This window comes from Panthera uncia, chromosome A2 (genome assembly GCF_023721935.1).
Source record: "Panthera uncia isolate 11264 chromosome A2, Puncia_PCG_1.0, whole genome shotgun sequence".
NCBI lineage: Eukaryota > Metazoa > Chordata > Mammalia > Carnivora > Felidae > Panthera > Panthera uncia.
The window spans coordinates 25,379,283-25,406,284 of record NC_064816.1 but is presented as its reverse complement, the minus strand read 5'-3'; the positions used below and the strand labels follow the sequence as shown (position 1 = coordinate 25,406,284).

The 27,002-nt window shown below is 48.6% G+C and overlaps 1 protein-coding gene across 2 annotated transcripts; it reads left to right on the top strand.

Moving 5' to 3' along the window:
- The first annotated feature begins 5,847 nt into the window (after positions 1 to 5,847).
- Positions 5,848 to 26,733, top strand: FAM107A (family with sequence similarity 107 member A). Of its 2 annotated transcripts, none has more exons than XM_049640828.1 (4): positions 5,848 to 6,103; positions 22,753 to 22,927; positions 24,496 to 24,652; positions 25,173 to 26,733. In XM_049640828.1, exons 1-4 carry the CDS (start codon positions 6,025 to 6,027, stop codon positions 25,278 to 25,280), a joined length of 519 nt encoding a protein of 172 aa, XP_049496785.1. In that variant the 5' UTR covers positions 5,848 to 6,024; the 3' UTR covers positions 25,281 to 26,733. The 2 variants fall into 2 exon arrangements, with proteins under 2 accessions (XP_049496785.1, XP_049496784.1); XM_049640827.1 differs by lacking the exon at positions 5,848 to 6,103 and adding an exon at positions 14,318 to 14,503.
- The last annotated feature ends 269 nt before the right edge of the window (positions 26,734 to 27,002 follow it).

Sequence of the window (27,002 nt, the reverse complement as noted above, 5' to 3'; positions counted from 1 at the left end):
AAGAGAAATCTACGGTGATATTGGTCAGAATTAGTGCTTACTCTGGGAAAAGGTGGGCATTGACTGAGAAGGGGAACAAGTGAGTCTTCTACAGTGCAGGGAATGTTTCATATCTCAATCTTGGAGTGGCTCTGTGGGTGAACATGTACATATATAACACTTTGTTGAGCCACACAATTGAAATTAGTGCATTTTATGTATGTGTGCTATACTTCAATTTATTTAAAAATGTTTGTTTATTTATTTTGAGACAGAAATCAGGGATGGGGCAGAGAGAGGGGAAGGGAGAGAGAATCCCAAGCAGTCTCTGTGCTGGCAAAGCCCAGTGCAGGGCTGGAACCCACGAACTACGAGATCACAACCTGAGCCAATACCAAGAGTCAGACACTTAACCGACGGGGCCATCCAGGAGTCCCTACACTTCGATTTTTAACAAACAAAGCAAGGTCACTTAAGTGTTACCTGGTGCATGTATCCTATGGGGAACACTAAGCAGGATGTGTGATGGGTCCATAGTCTCCTTGGCACTTCTCAAATAGAGGAATCAGCCTTCAGGGAAAGTAGCAGAGCAAAGTGGAGAAGAGGAAACTTTGGAGGATAGGCTCATTGAACGTCCCCAGGGACCAACCCCAAAAAACTCTCTCAACAATTGAGACATGAAAAAGAAGCAGGTGGGGATAACGGAGAAGTCAGGAGAAGTACAAATGCAAACACACTGAGTTTGCCCAGCCACAGTTGGGTATGTTTTTCCATACACAATAGTATTTCCTCTGGCAATCATGTATGTTGATGTTCACTAACCAAAATTATAACTAAGCCAGCATCTTCCAGTCCCTAAATTGTGTGAGCAAATGAGAACTGGCTGTATTTATGAGCACAGTCCTTGGGAAAGACTCTTAGTTACCAGTAATGCATCAGCAAAAGATCCAAGCAGCTTTTCGATTCAGCTTTGCCTTTGCAAGGGGTTGCATGCAAGTGGAGTGTTTTCTTGCTCACTGAACTCTAGTCATTGAAGGGAGAGAGGAATCTGCCTGGATCACATCACGTGTTACTGGACACGTGATGGCCTGATTTTCCAACAAGTCTTTCGTGCAAGGGAGGTTGGAGAGTATGCAAGGGACAACTCTTTGAACTCCAGGTCTTAGAGCTTCTGCTGATAAAATCCTGGCTGTGTAAGTCTAAGGTTGCCCTTGGGCCCCAGCCCCACTTCCCAGGTCTGTAGGAAGATGTGGGAAGAAGCTCAGATCCCCTTCAAGCCCTCTGGAGTTTTCTTCCATGGATGAAGTTACTTGTTTTCTTAATCCCTTTGTTAAAAACCACAAAAGAAGCTTGGCCAAATCCCAGACACCCTCCCTTTTTTATGCCCTCCTGGGTGGCAGAGTTCAAAATGGGAGCACCCTGGGGAAATATCAGGACCCCAGCCCCTTCTGTGCACCCTGAATAATCCTTGAGCAGACAGCAGAGGACTTCCCTGGGTTCTGGTCCTGGCTTACTCTCTGGAATTGCCCACTTTCTCCATACAGACCAGAGCTCCCTGTGTGGATGCACTCATTCATTCATTCATTCATTCACTTCATTCATTCTTTCAACAAATCATTATCCCACATCCAAGCCAAGCCCAGCTCTGGAGTAGGCCCTGGGGAGACAGCTGTGAACCTGGTCTTCCCCCTTAAGTCTTGTATAGTCTGGTGGAGGAAGTGGGGCTCGAACAATCATAACTCAGTGGTGAGGAGTCATATAAGTGAAGTCTGGGGTACTGGAGCACATGATCGAAGGGGGCCTCCTTGGGGAAATGGCATTTCAGCTGAGATTTAATGGATAAGCAGGAGGAACTGGGCAGAGCTGGGGAATGTGCACAGGTGGAGGCAATGTCTTGTGCAGAAGCAGGAGGTGAGAAACAGCAGGGCTTTCAGGAACCCAAGCAGAATTCTCAGTGGCTGGAGTGTGAGGTGTGGAGGAAGGTGGCCCCCGTTCTCCGCTGACTTTCCCTCATGTGACCACTCCTGCATCCCTCCACTCCAGCCACCCTGGCACCCTGCTCTTCCCTGAACCTTCTGGCACACTCCAGCCTCAGGACCCTAGCTCCAGCTGTTCCCTCCGTCTGCAACTCTCTTGCCCAAAATATCTGTCTGGCTAACTCCCCCACTTCCTTCAAGTTTGTGTTCACACCTCCCCTTCTCAATGAGACCCTCTGGGCAGCCACCTATTACCCCTACTCCCCCACTTACCACTAACCTTCTCCCCGCCTATTCTCATTTCTCTTTTCCACAGTATCCGTCACCTTGGAACATACTATCTACTTTACTTATTCATTATGCTTATTGTCTAGCTCCCCCACTAGAATGCCAGCTTCACAAGGTCAGGACCTTTGTGTGTCAGGACCTGAACCATCACAAGCCCTTGAACCTTTGAAGGAACAGATTGTTGGGATTTGAAAGGGTGGCAGGGAGGGTCTGGGTTGAGAAGGCCTTATAGGCTAGAAGAAGGCGTGTCCCGAAATGCAAAGGGAAGGCACCAAAGGGTTTTCAGTAGGGCAGGAGTGGAGTCTGAGTTACATTTTAAAAGCTTGCCCTGGAATCTGTGTGGTGAACAGCTTGAAAGAAGAGAAGCTACTGCAGGCATTCAGGCACAGGGCGGTGGTGCCTGGGGTAGGATTGGGGCATTGGAACTGGATGGATTGAAGAGATGTCAGCAGGTGGATTCATCATGCCTTGGTGATCTGAGGACTGTGCACTTGTGGGAACACAGGGCAAAGTGGACCCCCCAGGATCTTGCCTGAGCCATAGAGCCGAGTGGAGTCACTTGACAAGAGGGGGGACAGGGGAGGAACATGTTGGAAGTTGGAGTGATCAACAGTTCTGTTTGGGCCATGGTGAGTAGGGCCTATTAGACTTTCAAGTGGATACGTCAAGCAGCGTGTTAGCCAAAGTTTAAGCTCAGAGTGAAAGTCTGGTTTGGAAATATGCATGTGGGGATCTTCAGCTTAGAGTTGTTCTTAAAGTCATGAGAGTTTAAGGACACCTGGGTGGCTCAGTCGGTTGAGCATCTGACTTCGACTCAGGTCATGATCTCGCAGTTTGTGAGTTCCAGCCCCATGTCGGGCTCTGTGCTGACAGCTCAGAGCCTGTAGCCTGCTTCGAATTCTGTCTCCCTCTCTCTCTGCCCCTCTCCCACTCATGCTTTGTCTCTCTCTCTCAAAAATAAATAAACATTAAAAAAAAAGTCATGAGAGTTTAGAGAGAGAAGAAAAGATGTCTAAGAACTGACCTTGAGGACCAAACCCTGAAGTCTTAATTGGCCCTTGAAGGAAGAGGTGTTTGCCAGGAAGGTAGGGAGAAGGTAGTTCAGGTAGAGGCAACAGCATGGATAAGACTTCAACATAAAAGAATATGGATCTCAGTACTCTTCAGAACTGTCAAGGTCATCAAAAACAAAGAAAGTCTGAAAAGCTATTAGAGCCAAGAGGAGCCTAAGGAGACATGACAACTCAATATAACGTGGTTTCTTGGATAGGATCCTGGAACAGAAAAAGGACATTAGGTAAAAACTAAGGAAATCTGAATAATGTATGGACTTCAGTTGATAATAATATATTGATATTAACTCAATAATTGTAACACACCTGCCACCCTACATACATGTACATCGACATACATATAAGATGTTAACAGAATGATTGGATGCATGATGTAAGGAACTCTCTATACTATCTTCTCAGTTTTTCCCTAAATCTATAGCTGTTCTTCAAAAAGTTAACTTTTTTAAAAGAGCATGTCTTATAAATGTCCCTCAACATGTGTGTGGACACACACACATTCGCACACGCACACGCACACACACACTCCAAGGACTATAGTAATTTGTTTCTCTGGAGAGGACTTCAACCTTGATCAGTCCCTCCTGTGGGAACTCAGCAACCCTGTGAATATCACTTCATTCCTCCCCTGCCAGGGAAGAGAGGGTCCTCACCTCTACCTACTTTCTTTCTGTTCACAGAAAGAATACTCTCCTCAGGCCATATTTCATCATGAAAATGAGAAGCAGAGACTAAATGGCCAAGGTAAGTCAGACCCACCTAGAATTCCTCAGGGGTACAACCAAAATTAATCCTTCTTTCTGCTCTTTAAAATCACATTACTTCATCACAATTTTCCTGAATCCTCACCTTATTCAACGGCTGTCTTTGCTTCCCCTCCACAGCAAAGTTTTGTCATCCCCTGGGTTCCAATTCCAGCTCCATTACTAACTAGTTATGTGATTGTGGGCAAGTCACTTGAGACTTATTTTTCTTATCTCTAAAAGGAGCATAACCATACTTGATCAAAGAGTGGATTAAAGGAGATGAATAATAACTTGTATATAATTTCATCCTCTAAAGAATGGATATGGAATAGTCAATAGTAAATATCTGTAATCGTGCCTTGGCACTCATGGTGGTTGGTTGTGGATGAGGCATATGACCAATCTGACCAATCAGTGACGTCCCCAAAGATCAAAGTGCGTCACTTGGATCCTTGGGACCCCGTGTGGTGACAAAGGAGCAGAGAAGTACAGAAATCTCCAAGTCCCAACAGAAGCTGGGCTTGGGAAGTGGCAAAGGACCGGCCAGAGAGCACTTGGCTGGCAGCTGGTCTAGGGGGCAGGCACCAAGGCTAGAGAGGACACAGGGGCACAGGGAGACGGTACCATGTGATAGAGGCTCCGACAGCCAGCTCAAGATTCCCTGGCCCACACAGGCACAGCTTTGAACAGAGGCCATCTGGTACTCTGGACAGCTCCAGGGGTCTGTAGATTTCAGGAGCACTGGTTTTGCAGGTGGAGAACTGGATTGAGTCTGGTTCCTCCAACTAGCTGTGTGAGCACGAGCAAGCCACCTCACCTTCCAGAGCCCCAATGTCTTCATCTCCAAACTGGAGATAATACCTACCTTTCAGTACTTTTGTGAAGAGTAAATGAGATAACAGAGGGGTAGTAGAGCAGGGTAGCCCATGTCTGGGGTCAAAATACCTGAGTCTGTGTTCCAGCTCCACACTGTGTGATCCCAGATAAATTGCTTAACCTCTCTGAGCCTCAGTATCCTCATCTGTAAACTTGGAAGGCTAATAGACCCTAATTCACAGGGTTGTGAGGATAGAATGAAAGAGGACATGAAGCACACAATAAACAGTTTTTATTTTAGAAGGAACTTAGCACAGCACCAGACAGAGTAGATAATTAAAATTGTCAGTTTCTTATATCTTCCAAATCTCCACTTTTGGACTCCTTTGGTTGGTCCTCCCATCTCTGGCTGTTAAAGGGATTGTACAAATTGGGGAAAATCAATCTTGTGGAGCCCTACCACAACCTTCCTCCTACAGTAAAGGCCCCTGCTTCTCAGTGCCACTCACCAGTGCCAGTATATATATTTTAAAAGTATATATATATATATATATATATATATCAGTATATAGTGTTTTTCTTTGCCAGCCACTGTTCTAAGATTATATATAATACATATAATCATATACTGTAGATGTATAATCTCATATCTCACAACCTTGTGAGATAAGTACTGTGGCTATTCCCATTTTACAGGTGAGAAAACTGTGGCTCTGCGAGGGTAGGTAATTAAATGGTGGGGTCACACAGTTATAAACTGGTGGCGCTAGGACGTGATCCCAGGGTGCCACTTCAGAAACGCACACCTGCTTGTAGTGTTCCAGGAGGCCAGCGGCCAGGGAAATGGAGAAGCCTGAGTGGGAGACCAAGGCTAGAAATCAGGATATAGGCTCTCCTTGGGCCCCAGACCCTGACCCACGCCCTGCCCACTGCGCGCGCGGGATACCTGCCCTTGCCCCAGAGCCCTGTCCCTCCCTCGGCGGCGCCTCCTCGCCGGACGCTGCGGCCGCCGTGGTAACTCGATCCGCGGCTGGGTTTGGGCCTCGGTTCGCGTCACCGGCGCGGAGACACTCCGGCCCCCGGAGTAGTATCCGCCGCTACGCTGCGGCCGCGCAGTGCCGGCACCGCAGTCGGGCGCGCGGGCGCATGGCGCAGAGGCTGGGCGAGCGGGCACGGGGCCCCGCCGAGGCCACCGGGCTCTACCGGGCCGTGCTGCTCAGGTCGGGTAAGTGAGGGCAAGGCCACCCGGCCCCCACCTCGTGCACTCAGCGAGGACAGTCGGGCGCCCAGCCTGGCCATCCCGCCGCCGGGCACCTCCGTCCTTCTTCACTTCTCTGCCTTCCTCCCTTGTTTCATTCGTTTAAATTACTTTTGTTTTCCTTTCAGTCTTTCATTCCCTCCCACATTCTTCCCTTTGGGACCTACGCGTAGATTCATTCCTATGTGTGAGCACGCGCGCGCGCCCGCCCATACACACTCACTCGTTTTCCCAACTGTTTAAGTCCCGCAACGTTCCACCCCCTGGCGGGTCTCTTAAGCGCGCGAAGGGTGTGGAGGCGTGGGAGAGTGGAAAATGAGTGAGACCCGGGTGGCCCGCCGCCCCGCATGAAGAAGCACAGAGGCATAGCCGCTGGTGACGTCCAGCGAGGTATCCCACTGGCGGGCGAAGGGCAGGAGAGAGCCAAGGGAGGGGAAGGTGAGAAAGCGGTTTTCTCTATATATGCGCGTAAAGAGAAAAACATGTAGAAGGAAACACACGGGTGGTTATTTTCAAGGATAAACGTTGGATGACAAGGCTTTGGGTTGTTTTGGTTTTTTTTTTTCCTCTTTCTCCTATTTGTCTTTTTGTTTACTTATTTGCAATAAGCACATACTACTTTCCTGCCCAGGACGATAAGAGGTTTTTGTTATTTAGGAAAATGAAACAAACGTGGTATACGGTCATTGTAAAAATAATTTGGAAAACCACAGATGTAGAAAAAAGAAAAGCAATGCCTGCAGTGAGCGTTCGGAGCGTTTCCTTCCAGATTTGTGCTTGGAAAGAGTTTTAGGGAAGGTGAAAATCGGGCCCGAACGTGGTCCCTGCCAGCTGGGGGTACGGGAATAGAAAGTGTCAAGGGACTCGGGCCCACGGGACAGCCACGATGGGCCATGGGCAAGGAGCACGCCCCCACCCAGCAGTCCTGCCCGCAGACCCCTGGAGCCGAAGGTGCGAGGCGAGCCGTTGGCGGGAGCTTCTGCCCCAGCCCGACGTCCGTTCTGGGACTGACTGCCTTTCTTACTCAGCCTGGCTCCGCCCCCGGGAGTTCCCCACTGAGGAGCTACTGCTGGGGACACTGAAACAACGGTTCTCTTAAGTCCAAAAGCAAGAACTGGCCAAGACTTCAGGACTAGCGGCGCCTTCCTGGGGGGAGCGTCTTAAATCTGGCTGAGCTGGGGCAGGCGGAAAGGGAGGAGCTCTGTGAAGAGATCAATCTGATTGCAAATCAGAGCACTCCTCCGAAGTGTTCCCAGCCAGTTCCTGTCTTCTCACAAAGATGAGGAGGGGCTGTCTAATCTGAAGACCCTGTGTTCCCTCTAACCTGGAGCCGCAGCCATTAGCCTCATTCCAAAAGCAACATCTTTCACCTGCAACCTATTCAGAATAGCAGGCATATCAGAGTCATTTCAGGGGCCACATGCTTGCCCAAGCCACACACAGCTACAAGCCAGGGAGGGAGCAAGGCCTTGGACTGGGGCCTCATGGAGGGAGCATTTATTTTGTGCTAAACACTGCTGGCTCATTCCGTCTTAATAAATCCTATAAGGTCACTGCTGATTGTCATCCCCACTTAACAGATGAGGAGACTGAGCCTCAAAGAGGTTAAGCAGCTTGCCCACGGTCCTAAGAGAACTTTTCCGTCCCACTACGGGGTAGAAAACACATGCGACCCTAGTCCCATCTATGCCACAGTTTGCACACCTCCTGAGACTAGTAACAATGATAGCAAATGATGTTGGCCACTTGTTATTGCCACTCTCTTTGCCAAATGCTGTATATCTGTCATCTCGTCAACTTGATTCATTTATTCCTCCAACCAATATTTACTGACCACTATTACGCACCAGCCCTATGCAAGGCACAGGGATGTACTCATAAATGCAACAGATATGTCCCTCCTCTCAGGGAGGTACATAGTATTAACTCCTGTTTTAAACGTGAGGAAACTTAGGCTCAGAAGATATCATGACTTGTCTGAAGTCACACAGCCAATCAGGGGTGGAGCTGAGATTCAACCCCAGGGCCATGTGCCTGTAGAAGCACTACTCTCGTTGTCTCGTACAAGGAAAAGTAAGAAGTAAGAGTTGGGGTGAGGATCTAACTGGAGCATTTAGTGATAGGCAAGAAGAGCTCCCCTCCTTTAGACGTCCCCACGGATGGGATCATAGAGTCAAACCCAAGATGGTAGCCATCTTCGTTTACAGTAGCCTCAAGTCCTATGCACCAAGTAATATAACGCTTTTAGAAAATTTTTATCACAAATTATTTAAAATAATTTTTAATGGTAAAGTAATACATGTTCACCATTAATATTTTGAGAAATTGAGAATAACAAAGGGGAAGTTTTATCCACAATCCCACTAACCATAAGCAGCTACTGATAACATTTGGAGATGTCTCCTTCCTATCTTTGCTATGCATAGTTTGTGCCTGTCTTACATTGTTTTACATCACTGAGGTTGTACCAACTATAGTCTTTTTTTTTCTTATTTTTTGATGGTTATTTATTTGTAGAGAGAGAGACAGAGAGTGAGTGGGGGAGGGGCGGAGAAAGAGGGAGACACAGAATCCGAAGCAGGCTCCAGGCTCTGAGCTGTCAGCACAGAGCCCGATGCGGGGCTCGAACTCACAAACCATGAGATCATGACTGAAATTGGTCACTTAACCAACTGAGCCACCCAGGCACCCCTGCCAACTCTAGTCTTCAATCCCACTTTTTTCACGTGGATTAAAATCCTTTTGTTTTTATTTTTTAATGTTTATTTATTTGGGGGTGGGGGGGAGGAGCAGAGAGAGAGGGAGAGAGAGAGAATCCCAAGGAGGCTCTGTGCCGTCCGTGCAAACCCATTGTGGGACTCCATCTCATGAACTGAACCATGAGATCAGGACCTGAGCCAAAATCAAGAGTCTACACTTAACCGACTGAGCCACCCAGGCACCCAAAATCTTTTTGCTTCTAAATGGATTATCAAAGTAACAGCTATCACTTTGGAGCCCAGACTCTGTGACAGTCAGTGTGAAGGACCTCCCATGTTGTAGCTCCTTTATTCCTCACAAGACTGTCTGCCCCATATCAGAGATGAGGAAACAAGAAGCTGAAGATCACCTAGCTGTCCCAACAGTAGAGCGAGGAACAGTGTCTGTATCGACACCACAGCCCATGCTCTTAACCACTGAGCTGGAAGAGTCACCTTTGGGGAATAACTCACGCTTGGCCATACCTGGTAAGCTGCGCAGTGCTGTAGTAAAGGCCCACTTGAGGTTCATTACCTACATCCTACCTGGAGCTCAGGCCAGGTTCCTAGCAGGAAGGGAGGCATCTCTCTGCAGCAGGGACAGAGGGACACTACTCCAGGTGCCTATGGACATCAGCCACTGTGCTTCTTCCCTGCAGCCAGAGAGGGCAGCCATAGCCTCCGTCCCTGCCTGCCAGGCAGAGTTACAAACTAAAATACAGGATTCCCAGTTACATTTAAACCTCACATACCCAATGAATAATATTTTAGTGTAAATATAATCCAACGATTGTATGGATATGCTTATACTAAAACCTTATTCGTTGCTTATCTGAAATTCAAATCTCACTGAGCATACTGCATTTTTATTTGCTACATCTGGGAACCCCAAACCAGCAGTCATAGAAGTTTGCTTGGCTTGACAAGCTATCGTCTGCCCAAGGACCTCTCTCTACACACACACACACACACACACACACACACACACACACTCCTCTCCCCATCCCTAGATATGCTGTCCTTCTTTTATCTGGCTACAAGTGAGTGAAAATGGAGATGGGGGGCACCCCAGGACCCCTCTGCAGCTAAGAGACCAGATTCGCCATGCCTAACCGCAGCTGAGTGGAGAGCCAGCTTTTTGAAACAAAACTTAGTTTTTCCCCACTCCCTGGTGCTTTCCTGTTTGCACACTTGAAATCCCTCCACCGGGTAAATTCTTCCTGGTTTAAACTTGTTGTAAAGGCAACTCTCATTCCTTTTATAATCTCTCCGTGGATCCCATGACAAGTTTTTCTGCCAATACAGTCTCTCCCCCCACTCTGTGTCCTTTCAGCCGAGCGTTGGGGTGGGGAAGAGGTTGGATCCTAAGGTTGTTTTGTGGGTGGCTTCTCAGAAACCTCATTGAGGCCTTGAAAAGGGACCCTGGAGATTTAGACTGAATACAGGGCCGAGGAGGAAGTTTTGAGTTGCCATGGGAACTTCTTGTCTGATGTTTGTGCGCCCAGATAAGCTGCTCCAGGCGCCTGTGAGCTTGGAGAAAGGGGAGAAAAAATGAAATGAAAGATGTTTTTGGAGGCGGCTTCTTCTTCTTCTTTTTTTTTTTAATGCAAGCTGCAGCCGTAGCCCACTATGGATGCAGGAACATTCCCCAGCTCCCACTCCTGACTGCCTCTCCAGGTCTTCACCATCTCCCTTCCTTTTGGCTCCTCTAAGTTCCCAAGAAGACAAACTTCAAAGGGACAAGAAGGGAGTGTGGGAGGGGTGTGTTCAACCTCTGGGATCCCCCTTCAGCTCTAATGGGGCCAAACAAGAACTCTGACCTCCAGGCCCCTGGCGTTCCAGAGTCCATCCTTTTGGGAGAATGGGAAGGTCCCCAGGGAAAGCTCCACCAACCAAGGCAGGAGGCAGCAAGTGGGGCTGAATTTGGGCATTACCTGGAGTAAACTCCTAAAAGGCTCATTTGCCCAGAAGGCCTCTGTTTTCCAATATGCGCAATGGACATGATTGAACCAGATGGGAACCATAACTATAGTTGGTTGGCAAAGGTTGCTCTTTCTCAAATTTTTAATCTTTATTGTTTTCTGATAGCAAATGCAATGCCAGCTTTGTTTTTGTTTTTATTTTTAAGTTCATTTTTATTTATTTTGAGAGAGAGATAGAGAGCAAGAGGGGGAGGGGCAGAGAGAGAGGGAGAGAGAGAGAATCTCAAGTAGGCTCCATGCTGTTAGTGCGGCTGTCAAACCGTGAGATCATGACCTGAGCCACAGCCAAGAGGCAGGCGCTTAACCGACTGAGCCACTCAGGCACCCCAAGTTTAGTTTTGTTTTTAAGCCACAAACATCACAGAAATATTGTGACTAAAGGAGAAGGGCCTGTAATATTATGCTGTAGGATAATGGTTCTCAAACTCCCAGCTATAAACAAATCCCCAGGGGGACATGTTAAAAATCCAGATTTTAGTGGGCCCCTCTCTCATAGGTTCTAATACATCAATCCAGGAGCGTGGCCCATTTTGATTCCATTTTAACACTCATTTGACAAATAATGGCTAGTAATGACATTTGAGATACATTGATCTAGAACTGACCACTTTTTTTTTTTAATTTTTTTTAACGTTTATTTATTTTTGAGACAGAAAGAGACAGAGCATGAACAGGGGAGGGTCAGAGAGAGGGAGACACAAAATCTGAAACAGGCTCCAGGCTCTGAGTGGTCAGCACAGAGCCCGACGTGGGGCTCGAACTCACGGACTGCGAGATCATGACCTGAGCCAAATTCGGCCGCTTAACCGACTGAGCCACCCTGGCGCCCCTAGAACTGACCACTTTTAACAGTTCAGGATATATGCCTCCAGATTGGTCCTCTACTAAAAGGTACTATACTAACTTTTTTATCTTGAAAAAAAAAAGGGAGGGGAAGAATCATTCTATATGTGATTTTGAAGTTTGATTTTTCACCAAACATGTACCAGACATCTTTTTAAGTCAATAAATAGACATGCTATTGACTGCATCCTGTTATGCAGTATAGCATCATTTCTTACTGATGGGTGTGGCTTGGGAAATGGTAGCTGTTGATCTCATAAACAGTAACACACACACACACACACATCAAGATGGTACTACAACAAGCTCGGAAGTATCAATGTCTTTGGTATCTATAAGTCAACAATAGTTATTGAGCACCTTGGTACTAAGACAGGAATACTAAGAAGGATAAGGTGAGGCCTCAGCCATCAGCCTGGCAGTCTGGTGGGTGAGCCTGATGGGTTTTTACACAGGCTGGATTGTGAGAAGAGCTTTACTGGAAGATGTATAAGAATGGCGGAAAGTGGCCTGGGGAAAATAGTGCCCAACCTCAGCCAATGCCTGCCCAGCTCTCCTTGGCTTTCCATTGCTCTGGGGCTGCCATCAGAGTCTTCCAATAAAGGGGAAAGAAAGTGGAGATGAAGGTCATTACTGGCACGGGGACTCTCAGAGTCTGCTCCTCTGGAGTAAGCTGGATGAGGGGGTTCTGTCTTCTCCAAGGGGTAAACAGAAGCTGTCAGCTCCCCAGGATCCCTCCTATTTCCCCACTGTCAGAGGGCACTGAGATTGGTTCAAATAATCCACTGTGGGCCCTGGGAAATGCCCAGAAGAGTCTTTTGCACAGCAGAACACCATGTGGCAGCCAAGAGTGGTTTGGCAAGAATTTAGTGGTAGTCTTTCACCCATCAGAATTTAGTGAAATTAAGCCAAGGCAGGATGGGAAGCTGGGGGAGGCTACCATTCAAAGTACCTCAAGAGAAGCAGAATTTAGGAAGAAGGAACAAAAAGGAACACATGTTGTTTCTAGAAAATTGTTTTACACCCAAGAATTGGTGACCCTCCAAGTTGAAGAGGCTCCAGGATGGCCGGCTTGCTCAAGGCTCCCAGGCCAGGCACGGCCCACCCCCTGCCTCCCTGTCCAGCCCCATGTCCCCCCTCATGCCAACACTCCATCCCCAACGGCCTTCCTCCACCATATCGGGTTCATTCCCACCCTGGGGCCTTTCCACTGGCTCTTCCCACTCCCTGGAATGCTCTTGTATGGGAACAGACATCATGTTGCTGACTCCTTCTCATCACCCAGCCTCCCTAAAAGGTCACCTCCTCAGTGTCCACCCTTCCCCAGCTCAGCCCCTCCCTTTCACTTCACCCAGTCTTACTTTCAGCCTGGCATTCATTACAGGTCAAGGTTTCTTGTTTGTCTCCTTATTTTTTGTCTGGCTCCCCACACCCGTGAATGCAGGTTACCTAAGCCCTAGGATATCATTCACACCATAGCTCCAGCACTTGGAACACTGCCAGGAACACAGTAGGCACTCAATAAATGTCGGTTAAATTACTAACATAGGCCAAAAAAGACACAGGTTGTCTTCTGAATGTTCCTGTCCGTGGTTGATGTACGTCCTGGGCCTTATGGCCTTCCAGCCAACCAAGACCCTTCCCGAGGAGGTAAATGTGGGAAGAGAGCCGAGTTTAACTGGCACGTGCCAGCTTCCTCACTAGGGGACTAAGGATGATGATAAAACTAGAAAACACTTCCAAATGTTCAAGTGAACACCAGTTCTGAAATCAGGAGAATGTTTCCATTATCTGTATGCACCCGGGGCAGCCTTCAGCATTTCCATGTGTTCTAGGTAGGCAGAACATTCCCACGTTCACACACTGAGCCAAGATCTACGGAGCACAGCTTCGGCCAGGCATGATGCCACATGCTGGGGCCCTGGCCTCGGGTCACATAGGGCCCAGCCATCTCTGCAGGAAAAGTCCTGTCTCCTGAGCACTGACTACATGGTTTCACTAATGTTATTTCACTACCTTATCTCCCAACCACGAGGCTATTCTCCACATCTGACAAACACAGAAATGAATGAGGTCCACTGAGTGGCTGCCGACAGGGCTGGTGCCTGAGCCCAGCGGGGCTGACAGAAGGGGCTGCTCCGGCCCAGAGCCCATCAACGTCCGTTATCCACACACTCGCAACTGTGCACGGTGGCCCTGTTGCTCCTCTCTGAGGCTCAGATGGAGCTCAGAGTAAGGAGTACAGGACGCGTCTGGAGATTCTGACCCATCAGTGAAAGACCCCGAGCTGACCCAGTGTAGTCTCCCCCTCCCTTCACACCTCAGAGCCCGTGCTCTCTGGCCACTGCAGCAGGAAGCTTGGCCCTCCCTCCCTCCCGGGGCCAAGTGCTGGAATGCATTCTTGCTGACCCTCCCATCAGGAACAAGGGAAATGCCTCTCTGAGAGCCGCCTAGCTCAGACAAAGCTTGGCATGTCCCTTACTCCTCAGCAGTCTGACAAAATAGGTATTTATTTGTGCCTCTGGAGCGTGTGGCTTGGCCACGGTGTTCCGCATTGTGGAAGTGGCCACGCACCAAGTGAAATATCTGTTACTATAGTAACAGTTCCTTTTTATTGATACCAGAATAAACAGGAATGCAAAGCTGCCTCACTCTCGTTGGCACGTTGCAGTCGCCTGCGATCCCCAGGGGTTTAAGAACCGCCCTTCAGAGGCGGCCCTCCGTGCTAGCCTGGGACTTCCCAGTGGAGCGAGGGACCCAGCCACACTGCTCCCGAGGTCCCTTCCTGAAGACGCAACTGAGAAGTAAGACCATCTCTCTTCTGTTTCACGGGCTGTCGAGCTGGGTGCAGTTGTGGGAGGAGGTGCAAGGGAAGGAGAGCTGTGGAGCAGCCTGTCAGGGGAGCTGAGCTGTCTGAGCTTGGGTCCCGGCCTGTGTCCCCCACCCAAGTCCACTACCACTTGGTAGAGCGGTTTTAATCCTCCTCATTACTGAAAGACAAAAGGCCAGAGTGCTGCAGGGCACAAGTGAGAGAAGACACGTCTTGGCATCAGACACTCTAGGCTTAGATTCTAGCTCCTTCGTTTACTGGCTGTGTGATTTGGGGAAATTAGATGGCCCCTCCCAGCCTCAATTTCTTCATCTATGAAAAGGGGTAACAATAGTACCCACCTCCTCAGTCTGTGGTGAGAATGTTATGAGATATGGCTGTGAGGGGCTTAGCAGGGTATGTGACACATGGTGCACGTTAACATGTGAACTGCCTGCCTTTCCGGGGAACTTGGCTTCAGCACTTTGCAAAAGAGGCAAGTCTGAGATTGCTGGAAATCAGGGGCTACAGTGTATCAGTTTTTGGAAATGCTGCCAAACCTGGCTGGTCCCCCCGCCCCACACGGCTGCTGTGAGGCAGCACGGGGTACCTGTGTCTTCAGTGGCTTGGATCCTGAGTGACTCTTAGCTCCGCTGATGGTAAGTACCTGCCGGATCGTCCCCCTGGAGGCGTATTCCAAGTGGAATGGCTGGTGTCATGCACTGATGGGCTAGCAGGAATATCTGGTCTGCTGATACTTTTTCCTTGCATAACACACTGCACCAACCTTGCTAAGGACCTCCCATGGCCAGCTCTAGACTCCACTATGGAATTGACTCAAAACCCTGAATGCCCACCCAGATCTTCTCGCAAACTAGGAGGTCACAGTGGACCCAAGGCAAAATGTTTAGGACTTTTGAGCCATTTTCCCGTGGGGTGGGGAGATTGCATCCGAATGGACAAGTAGCTCTGATTCTAGGCATCGGCCACAGGCTTCTGGTGGATCTGGAGGTGGCTCCCATAAACACTGTTCTTTGGTCGCTGACTGGTGAAATACAAATGGGCACTTTCCCTCTTGGGAGGGAAAAGAGCAAGAAGGGCTGGGAAATCTAGTGGCCAGGCTTATCATTCTCACTGAATGCCTCTTTCTCCTTTGCCAGTGGTTATTTAAAAAGTTCTCCTCTGTCCTTCCACCTCTTGAAATGTTGAACCAAGAAGGCCCCAGGTGTGTTCTGAATGGTAATGAGGAACCAGAGTGCGGGGAGGGCGGGTGGAGGAGTGAAGACTGACCAACACCCCTAGTCCCCTCCTAAACAAAGACCAGCCCCTGGGCAGACAGACCTGTGCATTCTGGCTCCAGCTCAAAGCTGCTAGGACTGGGCTGGGGCTCCCCCAGTAAGTTTGTATTCCATTTGGGCTAGGAGTTCTCCAGTTAGCAGGCCTCCATTTTCTCATCTATAAAGTGGGCTCACACTGCCTCTTCATTGGGTTTCTTGAGTATCCAGAAAGGGAAAAGGGATGTAAACCTGCTTTGTTAACTGAAAGACACTTTGTACCTGGATGACAACACAAGAGCATGGGAGAAAAAGCACTGAATTTGGAGTCTAAAGGTCCCATCTTTGCCATTTATTCTGTGTATCTTGAGACAAATAGCTTGGCCTCTTTCAGCCTCAGTTTTCCTATCTACAAAATGGGAACAATAGCACAGTACCGCTGACTGCCTCCCAGGGCAATGATGTGGTCCAGATGCAGATGAATGAGCCCTCACCAAATGTTTGCTGATCACAGCTCCCCTCAGGAAAGGAGAGCCACAGTTTGCCTTCTGTGAGCATCCCTCTGCCAGACGTGGGCCAACCACATCATGCACATGACATCACTTCACCCTCCAAACAGCCCCACAAGTAGGTATTGCCATTCTCCCCCACTGAACAGAGGCTCAGAGAGGTTAAGGTATTTTCCCAAGGTCACACAGCAAGTAAGGGGAGCCTCCGTGATTCAAACCCAGTCTGTCTCCACCAAAACATTGCCTTAACCATGCTGCTTTAGTGGCTCACATGTCATTTGTTATAACTGATGCCATCAGAGACAGAACCAGAGCCACCAGGGCAGAGAGGCAGAAGAAGAGGACATTAAAGCCTTCAACAGTTTAGTGTGCTGCAGGTCTCAGGATGACCTAGGAACTGAGTCTCCATCGCTGTCACTTCCCTTCAGTCTCTCCTCATTGCTCTTCCGTGGTCAGGGTGGGCACCATTGCTTGATTTCAAAGCCACCACGCTAACATTAGCCAGGCACGCCCCAGCGGTTGCTGAGCTCACCCTGGGAGTAGTGAGTGATGCCAGTTGAGCCTTGCCTGGTGTGGGGCTGGTGTCCACAGAGCCCCTGGGGGAAAGCTGTGGGACCTCTTGGGTTATCAGCAGAACCAGGGAAGAACCAGGGAGAAGCTCCCCATCTCTCCCCTGACCTATTACTACCCGCTCCACCCTGCCCCCAGGGATGAAGTCAGTCCCATAGTCTGAGGAGTAAGCAAGAATTACTTGCCCATCTTGTGGTCATGCAAGACACTCAATTTAACTGTCACCTACTGGGTGCATCTGCCCCTGCCCAGCTCAGCCAGTCTTCACAGCATCATGATTTTACAGAGGAGGAGGGTCCTCGAGTTTAAAGACCCATCCAAGGTCACACAGCTGCTAAGAACTATGACCTTAACCAGACCTACCCTTGATAACCAGGTCAGTCAGTCAGCTGAAATCATTCACTCCAAAGCAAACATTGATTTTTTTTTTTTTTAACTCCACAGTTTACAAAGATGGTTGACTACTGGAATCACTTGGGGAGCTTTTTATAATACCACAGGCCAAGCTGCCTCCCAGGCCAATTAAATTGGAATCCCTGGGGTGCAACTCATGCATTGGTATCTTTTTTTTTAACATTTATTCATTTTTGGGGAGACAGAGAGAGACAGAGCATGAGTGGGGAAGGGGAAGAGAGAGAAGGAGACACAGAATCTGAAGCTGGCTCCAGGCTCTGAAATGATAGCACAGAGCCCGATGCGGGGCTTGAACTCACAAACTGTGAGATCATGACCTGAGCCGAAGTCAGATGTTTAACCCAACTAAGCCACCCAGGTGCCCCCAGGCATTGGTATCTTTAAAATTTCCCCTGATGAGGGTGCCTGGGTGGCTCAGTTGGTTAAGCGTCCAACTCTTGATTTTTGGCTCAGATCATGATCTCACGGTTTGTGAGATGAGCCCTGCATCAGGCTCTGCACTGACAGCGTGGGCCCTGCTTGGAATTCTCTCTCCCCCTTCTCTCTGTTTCAAAATAAATAAACTTATAATAAATACAAAAATATAATATTTTTTATATTATATATATTATAATATAATAAATAAAACAAAATAAATATATATATTTAAGTTTATTGTATATATATATATATAAACTTCATCACTATATATATAACTTCCTCTAGTGATGCCCATATGCAGCCAGGGGTAAGAGCCACTGATTGAATCAGTACAGTTTTTAAAGAGGATGAGAAAGCTCCATCCAAGACTTGGACTGGGATTTATTAGTAGTAATCGTTGATAACAACTAATGGGATGGCCACCCTGTGCAATTCTGGGGGCTCCATTCCTAGTTTAATTTACAGGAGTGAGGCCCTAGAGTCGCACAGTGCACAACCTGCCTTGCTGTATTTGGCTGCCCAGATAAGCAGCACTTACTGAATCTTCAACTCTGTGCTAGGCACTCGCCAAGCACCATGCATGTATCCCCTCATTTATCTTGCAACAACGTCATGAAGAAGGGTGCTAAACAAGAGCAGCTGTTGCACCTTCTGGACTCTGCTCTTGTCGCAGAAAGCAGCCATATAGACAGTAAGTATCGAGTGGGCATGGCTGTGTTCCAGCGGTTGAATTTGGTCCAAACGCTTAGTTTGTGGACTCCTGCTGCAGAGGAGAGGTAAACTCGTCCAAGGCTAAGAAGAGGTAGAGCCAACATCCAAATCCAGGTCCACAACGCTTCAGTGTCCATACACCTAAGCTTCATTCTGCATTTCTTTGACAACCACTGAAAGATATTCACTAGCCATTTAACTTTCTTCTCCATTAGCTTGTTCCTCTTCCTTTGGGCATTCATCTCTGTCTTTTCAGAGACCACCTAACACTCTGCCCCATCATGGCCACTTCCCTGAAAGTCTCTGATCTCTCAGGATCCCAGCTACCTGAGAGATCTGGCCAGAGCAGCCGTGGGATTGGACCCCCACCTCTGCTCCGGAGGCCCACCTGACCCCCAGGGCGGCCAGTACTTTCTTGGCCTAGCATCTGGGCTTTGTCAAGCAGCCTCTGTTGTTCCAGCACCTATGTGAAGCTCTTCTACACGGGGGACCTCTTTTAATTAAACTAAAAGGCAGGCAGGCTATCTCAGCAGCTCTCTAAGCCCTGGAGGGCCCTCACACGTGTGTCCACAGATCTCACACGTGTCATTTCTGGAGCTGGGCACACTAACTGGAAAAGGCAGCTGTTTTCCCAGCCTGCATTCCCGTCTGAAGAACCAGCCACATCCTTCAGGATCCCCTGCCTGAACCACCACACTACTCTAGCCTCAGGAAAACACCATCCCCCACAGCTAAATGCTGATTTCACTTAAAAAAAAAAAAAAGCCTGGAGCCAGGGCTGGTCACTGGTTGGACCTGGGTGCAAGACTGGCTATAAAAATATGCAGGACCCCCTCTTCTAAGCAAGACTCAACCTAAAAGAGCCTTGCTGTTGCGGTAGGGCCTAGCCGGGGGCAGCCAGCCCATTGGCTGGCTGATGACCTATGGGGTGAAGATTCTCAGCCTAGCTAATAAGATGTTTTTCCTCTGGAATTTAACAGGAGGGAAAGGCAGAGAGTGCCTGTTGGAAGTGAAATAAACCAAAGTCGTACAAAAATTTCCCAAAACCTGCTGACAGTTTCCCCCCGCCCCGACACCAGAGAGAATGACCTTTTCAAAAATCGAATGAGATGCGATCTTTCCCTGACTTGAACCCACCCGTCCACCCTCACACCAAACACTCTCCCTGTCGCTCACTCACACCACTCCATACACACTATGCTTTTTTGTTCCCCGAACAGACCAAGCTTGTTCAAGGTACATGAGTCACACATGCTGTTCCCTCTGCCCCAAACAGCCCCCCTCCTTCTTCTCAACCCTCAGATCTTAAATGTCACCTCCTCAGAGAGACCCTCCCTGTGCACCTGACTGAAGATGGGTTTTCCTGTTAGTCTCTATCCAGGCCCCCTGGTTCCTTCAGTGGGCTCCTGGCAATTTGCAATCATTTATTTTTACTGGTTTGTGTATGTGTTTACTGTGTGCCTCCCTAATAGAATGTCCACTCTGGGAAAGCAGGAACTGGTGTTTGCTTAGTTCACCTCTGTGTGTCCAGTGTCTATCACCATACCTGGAAAATTGTAGGAACTCAAAATATATTGTAGAATAAATGAATGCTTTTATTGTGTCCTTACTCCCTGGTCATTCCTGTTATGCAGGAGCTCTTGGTTTTGTGTACTTACTTTGTATCTGGCCACATTATTGAATGCTCTCATTGGTTCCAAATGCTTTTCTGTTAATCCACTTGGGAATTCCGGGTCAATAGTGATATCTTAAGCAAATTAATTTGCCCTCTCCTTTCCTAAAGTTATACAACTTATTTGTTTCCTGCTTTATGGCTTTGGTAACAGACAATAGAGTTCGTTATTTTAGAGATGGTGTGACTGATGAAAATTGTGGAGTTCTGGAAGGCTTGGCACACAAAGGGACAGAGGCAGGATGAATAGTCAAGGACCTACAGCAGTGTGGTGTGATAACAGCCTACTGTATAGGCTGAGAGCTGAGGACACAGGAAGTAAAGAGTAAAGCTGAAAACCGCTCAGATAAAGGATTGGTGGGACTTGGGAACAGGAGTGGCAGCAGAAGGGGAAAAAATTCCTCAAATTGCAATCTGGAGCAAGGTGTTCTAAAGCATCAGCTCCCAGACAACTGAAACTCACAGACTGAGAAAATATCCACGTCTTTTAGGGGTGTCTGGCTGGCTCAGTCTGTACAGCATACGATTCTTGATCTTGGGGTCGTGAGCTCAAGCCCCACATTGGGCACAGAGTTTACTTAAAAAAAAAAAAGGAAAACATCCACATTTTTAAAAGATGAGGGAGTTAATACAGCCAACTGTTTATTTTGTCACGTATCTATTTTTAACTAACTTTCAATACTACCACAACTTTCAAAAACCAAAGAGTTGGGAAGGATATAACCTGAAAACAAACAGCCTTATGAAAAAAAGAGAAGAAGGGGAATTAATTAGCATTCTCATTTTAGAAACAGTTCTGAGAATGTGAATCCAAGAAAAAAAATTAGCAGATATGTTTTTATGCTCTGACACTTCATCTGGCTACTTCCAAAATATCTTGTAACAATTAACACTTTTTCCAGTTTACACGGCACCTTAACAAACGTGGTCTCACTTAATCCTCTGAATAGCACCCTGAAATGGGTAATAATAGAAATGCCAAACGTGTCTGGCAAGCCACCATTCACAAAACATAATTTCCCCTTTGATGCCTATGTTCCCAGACATGTCGCCTTGCAATTTGCACCCTATAAAACCCCCTCCTCCTGTATTTTCCAACCCCACTGAGCTATTACCTACTTCCAGGTAGGTAATATGCACAAACCACCATCGCTATCTAATTCACTTGGAGAACTCCTGTTTGTCCATAAAACCCCACTCACCAGAGAATGGCTTTCATCCACTTCCCAGTGGGAGGGACAGTGAGAGAGAACTGAGGGTCTATCCCTAAGCAACATGGTGGTCCTCAAGAGAGGGGACTGAGCCTTGTGCGTGAAGAGGGAACACACTCCCCTTAATTGCCACATGAAAACCACATGACTTAAGGCACTGTGTCCCCAGGACCAACGTCTCTGAGACTCAGTTTCCTCATCTGTACAATCTCAAAAGTTTAATTGTCAATTACCAACATATTTACTGAGTACCTAGTACGTACCAGACCAGACACTACTAGGGCTTGGCATATAGTAGAGGCCCAATCTCAGGAAAGCAGGATTCATGAAGGGAGCAGAGCCAATGCCTCAATTTTCACTTTAATTACTACAAGAAGCTGATGTCCATGCCAGGATGTGTCATCCCATTGAGACATTTTTTTAAGCTTTTTAAAGTTTATTTATTTGGTGGTGGAGGGGATAACAAGCCGGGGAGGGGCAGAGAGAGAAAGAGAGAGAGAATCCCAAGCGGGATCTGTGCTAACAGCACAGAGCCCGATGAGAGGCTCAAACTCATGAACTGTGAGGTAATGAATGACCTGAGCTGAAACCAAGAGTTGGTCGCTTAACCAACTGAGCCACCCAGGTGCCCCCTGTTGAGACTTTTCCTTACGAAGTATTTCTCTGTCTCTCTGTCTCTGTCTCTGTCCCCCCCCCCCCACATGCACACACACGCACACACATGCACACATGCTTGCTTGGTTTTGGGCATTTCAAGGATACAGAGCCAGCTTGTAGAGGAGGGAGCCCCTCTGCCTGAATTTCAGGTAAACTGACAAATTTTAAGCTGCTGTGGTAGAAGTAAGGCCATCAAGAAACCAGATACCTGCATTGAAGGTGACAACCATCACTTTGTAATTAGAGACACAGCCATCCTGGGATTTCATACTCTCCTCTTTGATCTGGAGAACGTGCACAGATGGACACTTCCACAGAGAATTTGGAAGTAGGAATAGGGAAACTGGACAATAAGGGGCGATGTGTTCTTTTGATCACTACCCTTTATCGAAATTTAACAAATATATACTGCTCTTTTTAAATATTTTTTCTTTTTCTGATAAAAGCTCCCTGAAAAACAGAAACTCCTAATTCTTTTTATAGGATATTGTTTTCTCCAAAGTCAGGCTAAAAACATATGCATGTGTCAACCTGTATTTTGTAACCCAGTATCATTTTACCCCTACAGCCCGCTTTGCAAACATCACCTCCAATCCTTCCAACAACCCTGTGCCTAGGTTCAATTATTTCCATCTTGAAAATGAGGACACCAAGGCTCAGAAGGTCAGGTAGTCTGCCCGTCACGGTATAGCAGCAGATGACTGAAGTCCATCTAGCATGGAAACCTTTGCCCTCCAACTGTGCCCCACGGGGATGCGTGAGACTGGGGACCCCCTTCTGACCAGCCTCCTTGCCTGTCTCTACAGCGTCAATGTACTCGGAGATCCAGAGGGAGCGGGCAGACATCGGGGGCCTGATGGCCCGGCCCGAGTACAGAGAGTGGAACCCAGAGCTCATCAAGCCCAAGAAGCTGCTGAACCCTGTGAAGGCATCCCGGAGCCACCAGGAGCTGCACCGAGAGCTGCTCATGAACCACAGAAGGTAGGAACGGAGCTCGGCTGCCTCAGCCCAGTGGGCCTGCTGCGGCTTGAGGAGGTGCCCCTTGTGGAAGGCATGGCTAATGGTAGTGCTGGGTCTCCTAGAGGCTGAGGAGGGCAGAGGGTACCCCACAGTCACTGCAGAAACCGTGAAGTTCTAGTCCCCAGTAATCCCCAAAAGCCCTGCTTTCCCTCCCAGCTACCCACTTCATGCCTGCCCTCCACCTATATTTACTGAGCACCTACTATGTGCCAGACACTGCATCCAGAGCCCAGTCCTGCCCTTATGCATAACCAGGTGGTATGAGGGGGGCATAAATGGGCCCGGAACCTCAGAGGAGGCAACTAGGAGAGGTCCAGGGTGGCCCCAGAGAGGAGAGGATGCCTCAGCTAAAGCCTGAAGGGTGGGCAGGAGTCAGCCAGACTAGGAGGTGGGAATCTGCTAGTGGAAGGAAGTCTGTTCCTAGGAAAGGGAAGGGCATGTGCAAATAGACAGGAAACACAAGTAGCTCAGGGTGTTTGGAGCATAGATTTTGAGGTTGGTCAGAGAAGATGTGTTGACCTGGAAAGGGTCTCAAGCAGGGGTGTCACAACCACAGAGGGGGCATGAGTGGAGCAGGGAGGCCAGGGATGCAATGAAACAGACAGGCTCGAGGTGGCAGGGCCAGGACTCAGTAACTGAGGGAACGGAGGCGGCCTGGGAAATACCTCCCAGCTCACTAGCACCAGGAGGAAGGCAGCGGCGTCTCTGCAGCTCCCTCTACTGGCCTGTTATGGGATTGGCTAGGGCTATGATTTTCATTCTATTTACAGCTGTGTGTATCCTCCGTGGATTCTTTTTTTCCTCCTTAGTATATCTTGTGCATTTTCTCCAGATGTTTTTCTTAGAGTCATACCTTTTAATGTCAACAAACACCACCACAATTTTTTAAAAGCCTAAAGACAGATCAAGGAAACACCTGCAATATAAATACAGATAAAAAATTAATATGTACATATTACTTATAAATCCATAAGGGTAAAATGAACAAAATATAGGTATAGTTAGTTCACAAAAGAACTAATAATCAGAGACACACAAATGAAAACCAGATATTATTTCTTGCCTACCAGATTCTCAAATACAAAAAGACTGGAGAGTGATGGTGGGGAGAGATAGATGCTCTCGGACACTGATGACAGAGTATAAATTGAATAACCTTTCCTAACGGGCAGATGGAAAAGATTTAAAAATCTTTTAAAAGGGTCTGACCCAGCAATTCCACCTCTAGAACACTTATCCTGAGAACATAACCAGAAATAATATAAAACTTGGTCTCTGCAGTCAGACAGGCCTGGGTGCCCCTTTGTGGGCTCATCGCTCAGCCCCTTTGTGGCTGTGACTTGGACAGGTGTCTTAAGTTCTAGGAGCCTCATTTCCCATCTCTGTATAATGGGCCAGGAATGGTTCCACCTCCCAGGCTGCCAGGAGGGTATAGGTTGGTGTCATTAGCGGGTGCAACCCTGAGACTGGTTGGGGGCAGGGGGAGTGTGGAGTTGAGGTCTCCTGACAGGTCCCCTGCTCCGCACCAGGGGCCTGGGCGTGGACAGCAAGCCGGAGCTGCAGCGAGTCCTGGAGCACCGCAGGCGGAACCAGCTCATCAAGAAGAAGAAGGAAGAGCTAGAAGCCAAGCGGCTGCAGTGCCCCTTTGAGCAGGAGTTGCTGAGACGGCAGCAGAGGCTGAACCAGGTGGGTGGGGAGCACCCAGCCCTGGCCCAAGCCTCCTATAAGACTGTCTCCTGGCCCAGGGAGGACGTCTGCATGTGGCCACCGCTGGCGAGAGGGAGGAGATGAAACAAAATGAGGACTAAACCAGCAGTCCACCGCTGGCCTGAGTCCTCACTCTGCCATGCACTTTGCTGTGTGGCTTTGAGCCAGTGGCTTCCCTTCTCTGAACCTCAGTTTCTTGATCAGCCCAATCTAGTGCATGCCGGATCCTGATTTCACTCTCATACCGGCCTGTGAGCCAGGTAGCATTCCCATTTTAGAGATGAGCATCCTGAGGCCCAGGTGAGGCAAACAGTTTGCACTGGGCTTCACAGGGAGAATGCAGTCTCAGGCTCTGTCGCTCCAGCTACTAGGCTGGTGGCAAGACTGATCCCCGGGTTCTGTTTCCCCAGAGAGGATCCTTGGCCCAAACACTGGTTTTGGGGAACAGAAATTCCCCTAGCCCCACTCACTTCACACGTCTGCTTCTTCTCTCCTTCAGCTGGAAAAACCACCGGAAAAGGAAGAGGAACACGCCCCCGAATTTATCAAAGTCAGGGAAAACCTGCGGAGAATCGCCACGCTGACCAGTGAAGAGAGAGCGCTGTAGAGCAGGCTGTTGAAACTCCAGCCCGCGCCGCCCACCCCTGGCCCCCACACCCTCCTCCAGCCCTTCTGTATCTAGCATTCCTGGCCCCAAGCCTGGGGACTTCTGCGATGTTCATGCTTGCTCTTGTAAAAATGCCCCAGAGAGCCTGGGCCCTCCTTCCCGCCCACCAAAAGCTGGGACCCAGGCTTTTCCTTCTCAGCACTCACTGCTTCTGCTCCAAGAGGAAGCTACTGCGGGGGAAACTTTCCCAAGGCACTTCTCCTTGAAGGGGCTTCTGAGCTCTAGGGAGATCTTTCTGGCAGAATTGAATAAGGAGAGACAGGCACCTCTTTGGCCTGACCATCCCTCCATTTTGCCCAGGCCCCATGGGGCCCTGCTTCTCTGGGCAGCCCAGCTCCCAGGTCTCAGAAAACGTCCTAGCCAGGTGTGGGGCAGCTAAGTAGAGCATCTCAGAACACCTGCCTTGAAAGCCAGCTGAGGGGAATATGGTTCAAGGGTAGCTGTCCTCGGTGATGAAGGGCAGGGTAACCCACAAGGTGGCCTTGGGGGTCATGTGATGCCAGGTTGCAAGAGTACTAACCAGGACGGCTTCTTAGAGTCTGCCAGCTTCCCCCACACCCATGCTTTTGTTTTCTCCTCTCCGCAGCCTCCCTGCCTGGGCCTTGTAACCACATCTAACCAGGACTGCAGCCTTCCTGCTCCCAGAAGTCTAGAACAGTGCTTCTCAAACTTTATTGTGCCTACAAATCACTGGGGATCTTGTTACAATACGGCTTCCGACTCAGTAGATCTGGGGTGGGGGCTGGGACTCTACATGTCTCACAAGCTCTGAGGCTGCTGGTCTGACCCCTAGGCTGCAGGCTCGAGCAGCCAGGGGCTGGTAAATACTGGAAACATCATCCCTGAAGCCACCTCTGCCCCCCCAATTGCCATGAACCTTTGCCCTGGGGGTTCCCTACCCTGACTGTGGAGCCCCAAGGGCTCCTTATTGCCCACCCCATTCCAGGGACCCCAGGCCTGGGAAGACATTTGCCTAGCAAACTGTGTCAGTTATATAACTGTCGTCACTGGAGATGTATATAATTGCCAATCTGCATTTTCTTACCACATTGTTTTGATGTAATTCTGGCCAAAAAAAAAAAAAAAGATTGTTTCTGTTTTACCTTTTCCTGAAGCCTATGGAGAGCAAATATACAGTGATTTCCAGTGGGCTTCTGGAAATACAAACCGTGGTTTGAAGACCCCACTGCTACCCTTACAGACTGGCTCCTTTGAGTCCCCATTTCCAGCCTCTGCACCCACTCTCTACGTGGTCTCTACCACCCAAACCGCCCTCAATGAACTCACCCGTTCTTCCTAAAAATCCCTCCCCACACGAGACCAAATGTTTTAACCTTTTGCCTCTATCCCATTCTGAAAGATTTATAGAATAAACCAGCCCTGCTTTTCCCTGCCTCTGGCTTTGCAGACCCATCATTTAAGGTGCTAGGGCAGTGCTAAAAAAGCATTTCCTTTCACCTCCCCCCCCCAAAACTGCCAGAAAAAGCTGCCACAGGAATGCTATTTCATTCTTGGACCAAAAGTGGGACATTTGGGGGGAAAGGGGTCATCCTGGTCTTACTCCTACCTGAGTAGTTTAAGGATGACCAAAGATGCAGCCTTCTTCCTGGGTGGGGTGCCAGGGCCAGTGTAAATACAGACATGCTGTCTGCGTGTGTGTAA

What these genes read in the sequence shown, in the direction of transcription:
- FAM107A (XM_049640827.1), top strand. Translation starts at nt 14,335, where the DNA reads ATGCAAAGCTGCCTCACTCTCGTTGGCACGTTGCAGTCGCCTGCGATC. An exon ending in CCTGAAGACGCAACTGAGAA is followed by an intron (nt 14,504 to 22,752) that starts GTAAGACCATCT and finishes CTGTCTCTACAG; the next exon opens with CGTCAATGTACTCGGAGATC. An exon ending in CTGCTCATGAACCACAGAAG is followed by an intron (nt 22,928 to 24,495) that starts GTAGGAACGGAG and finishes GCTCCGCACCAG; the next exon opens with GGGCCTGGGCGTGGACAGCA.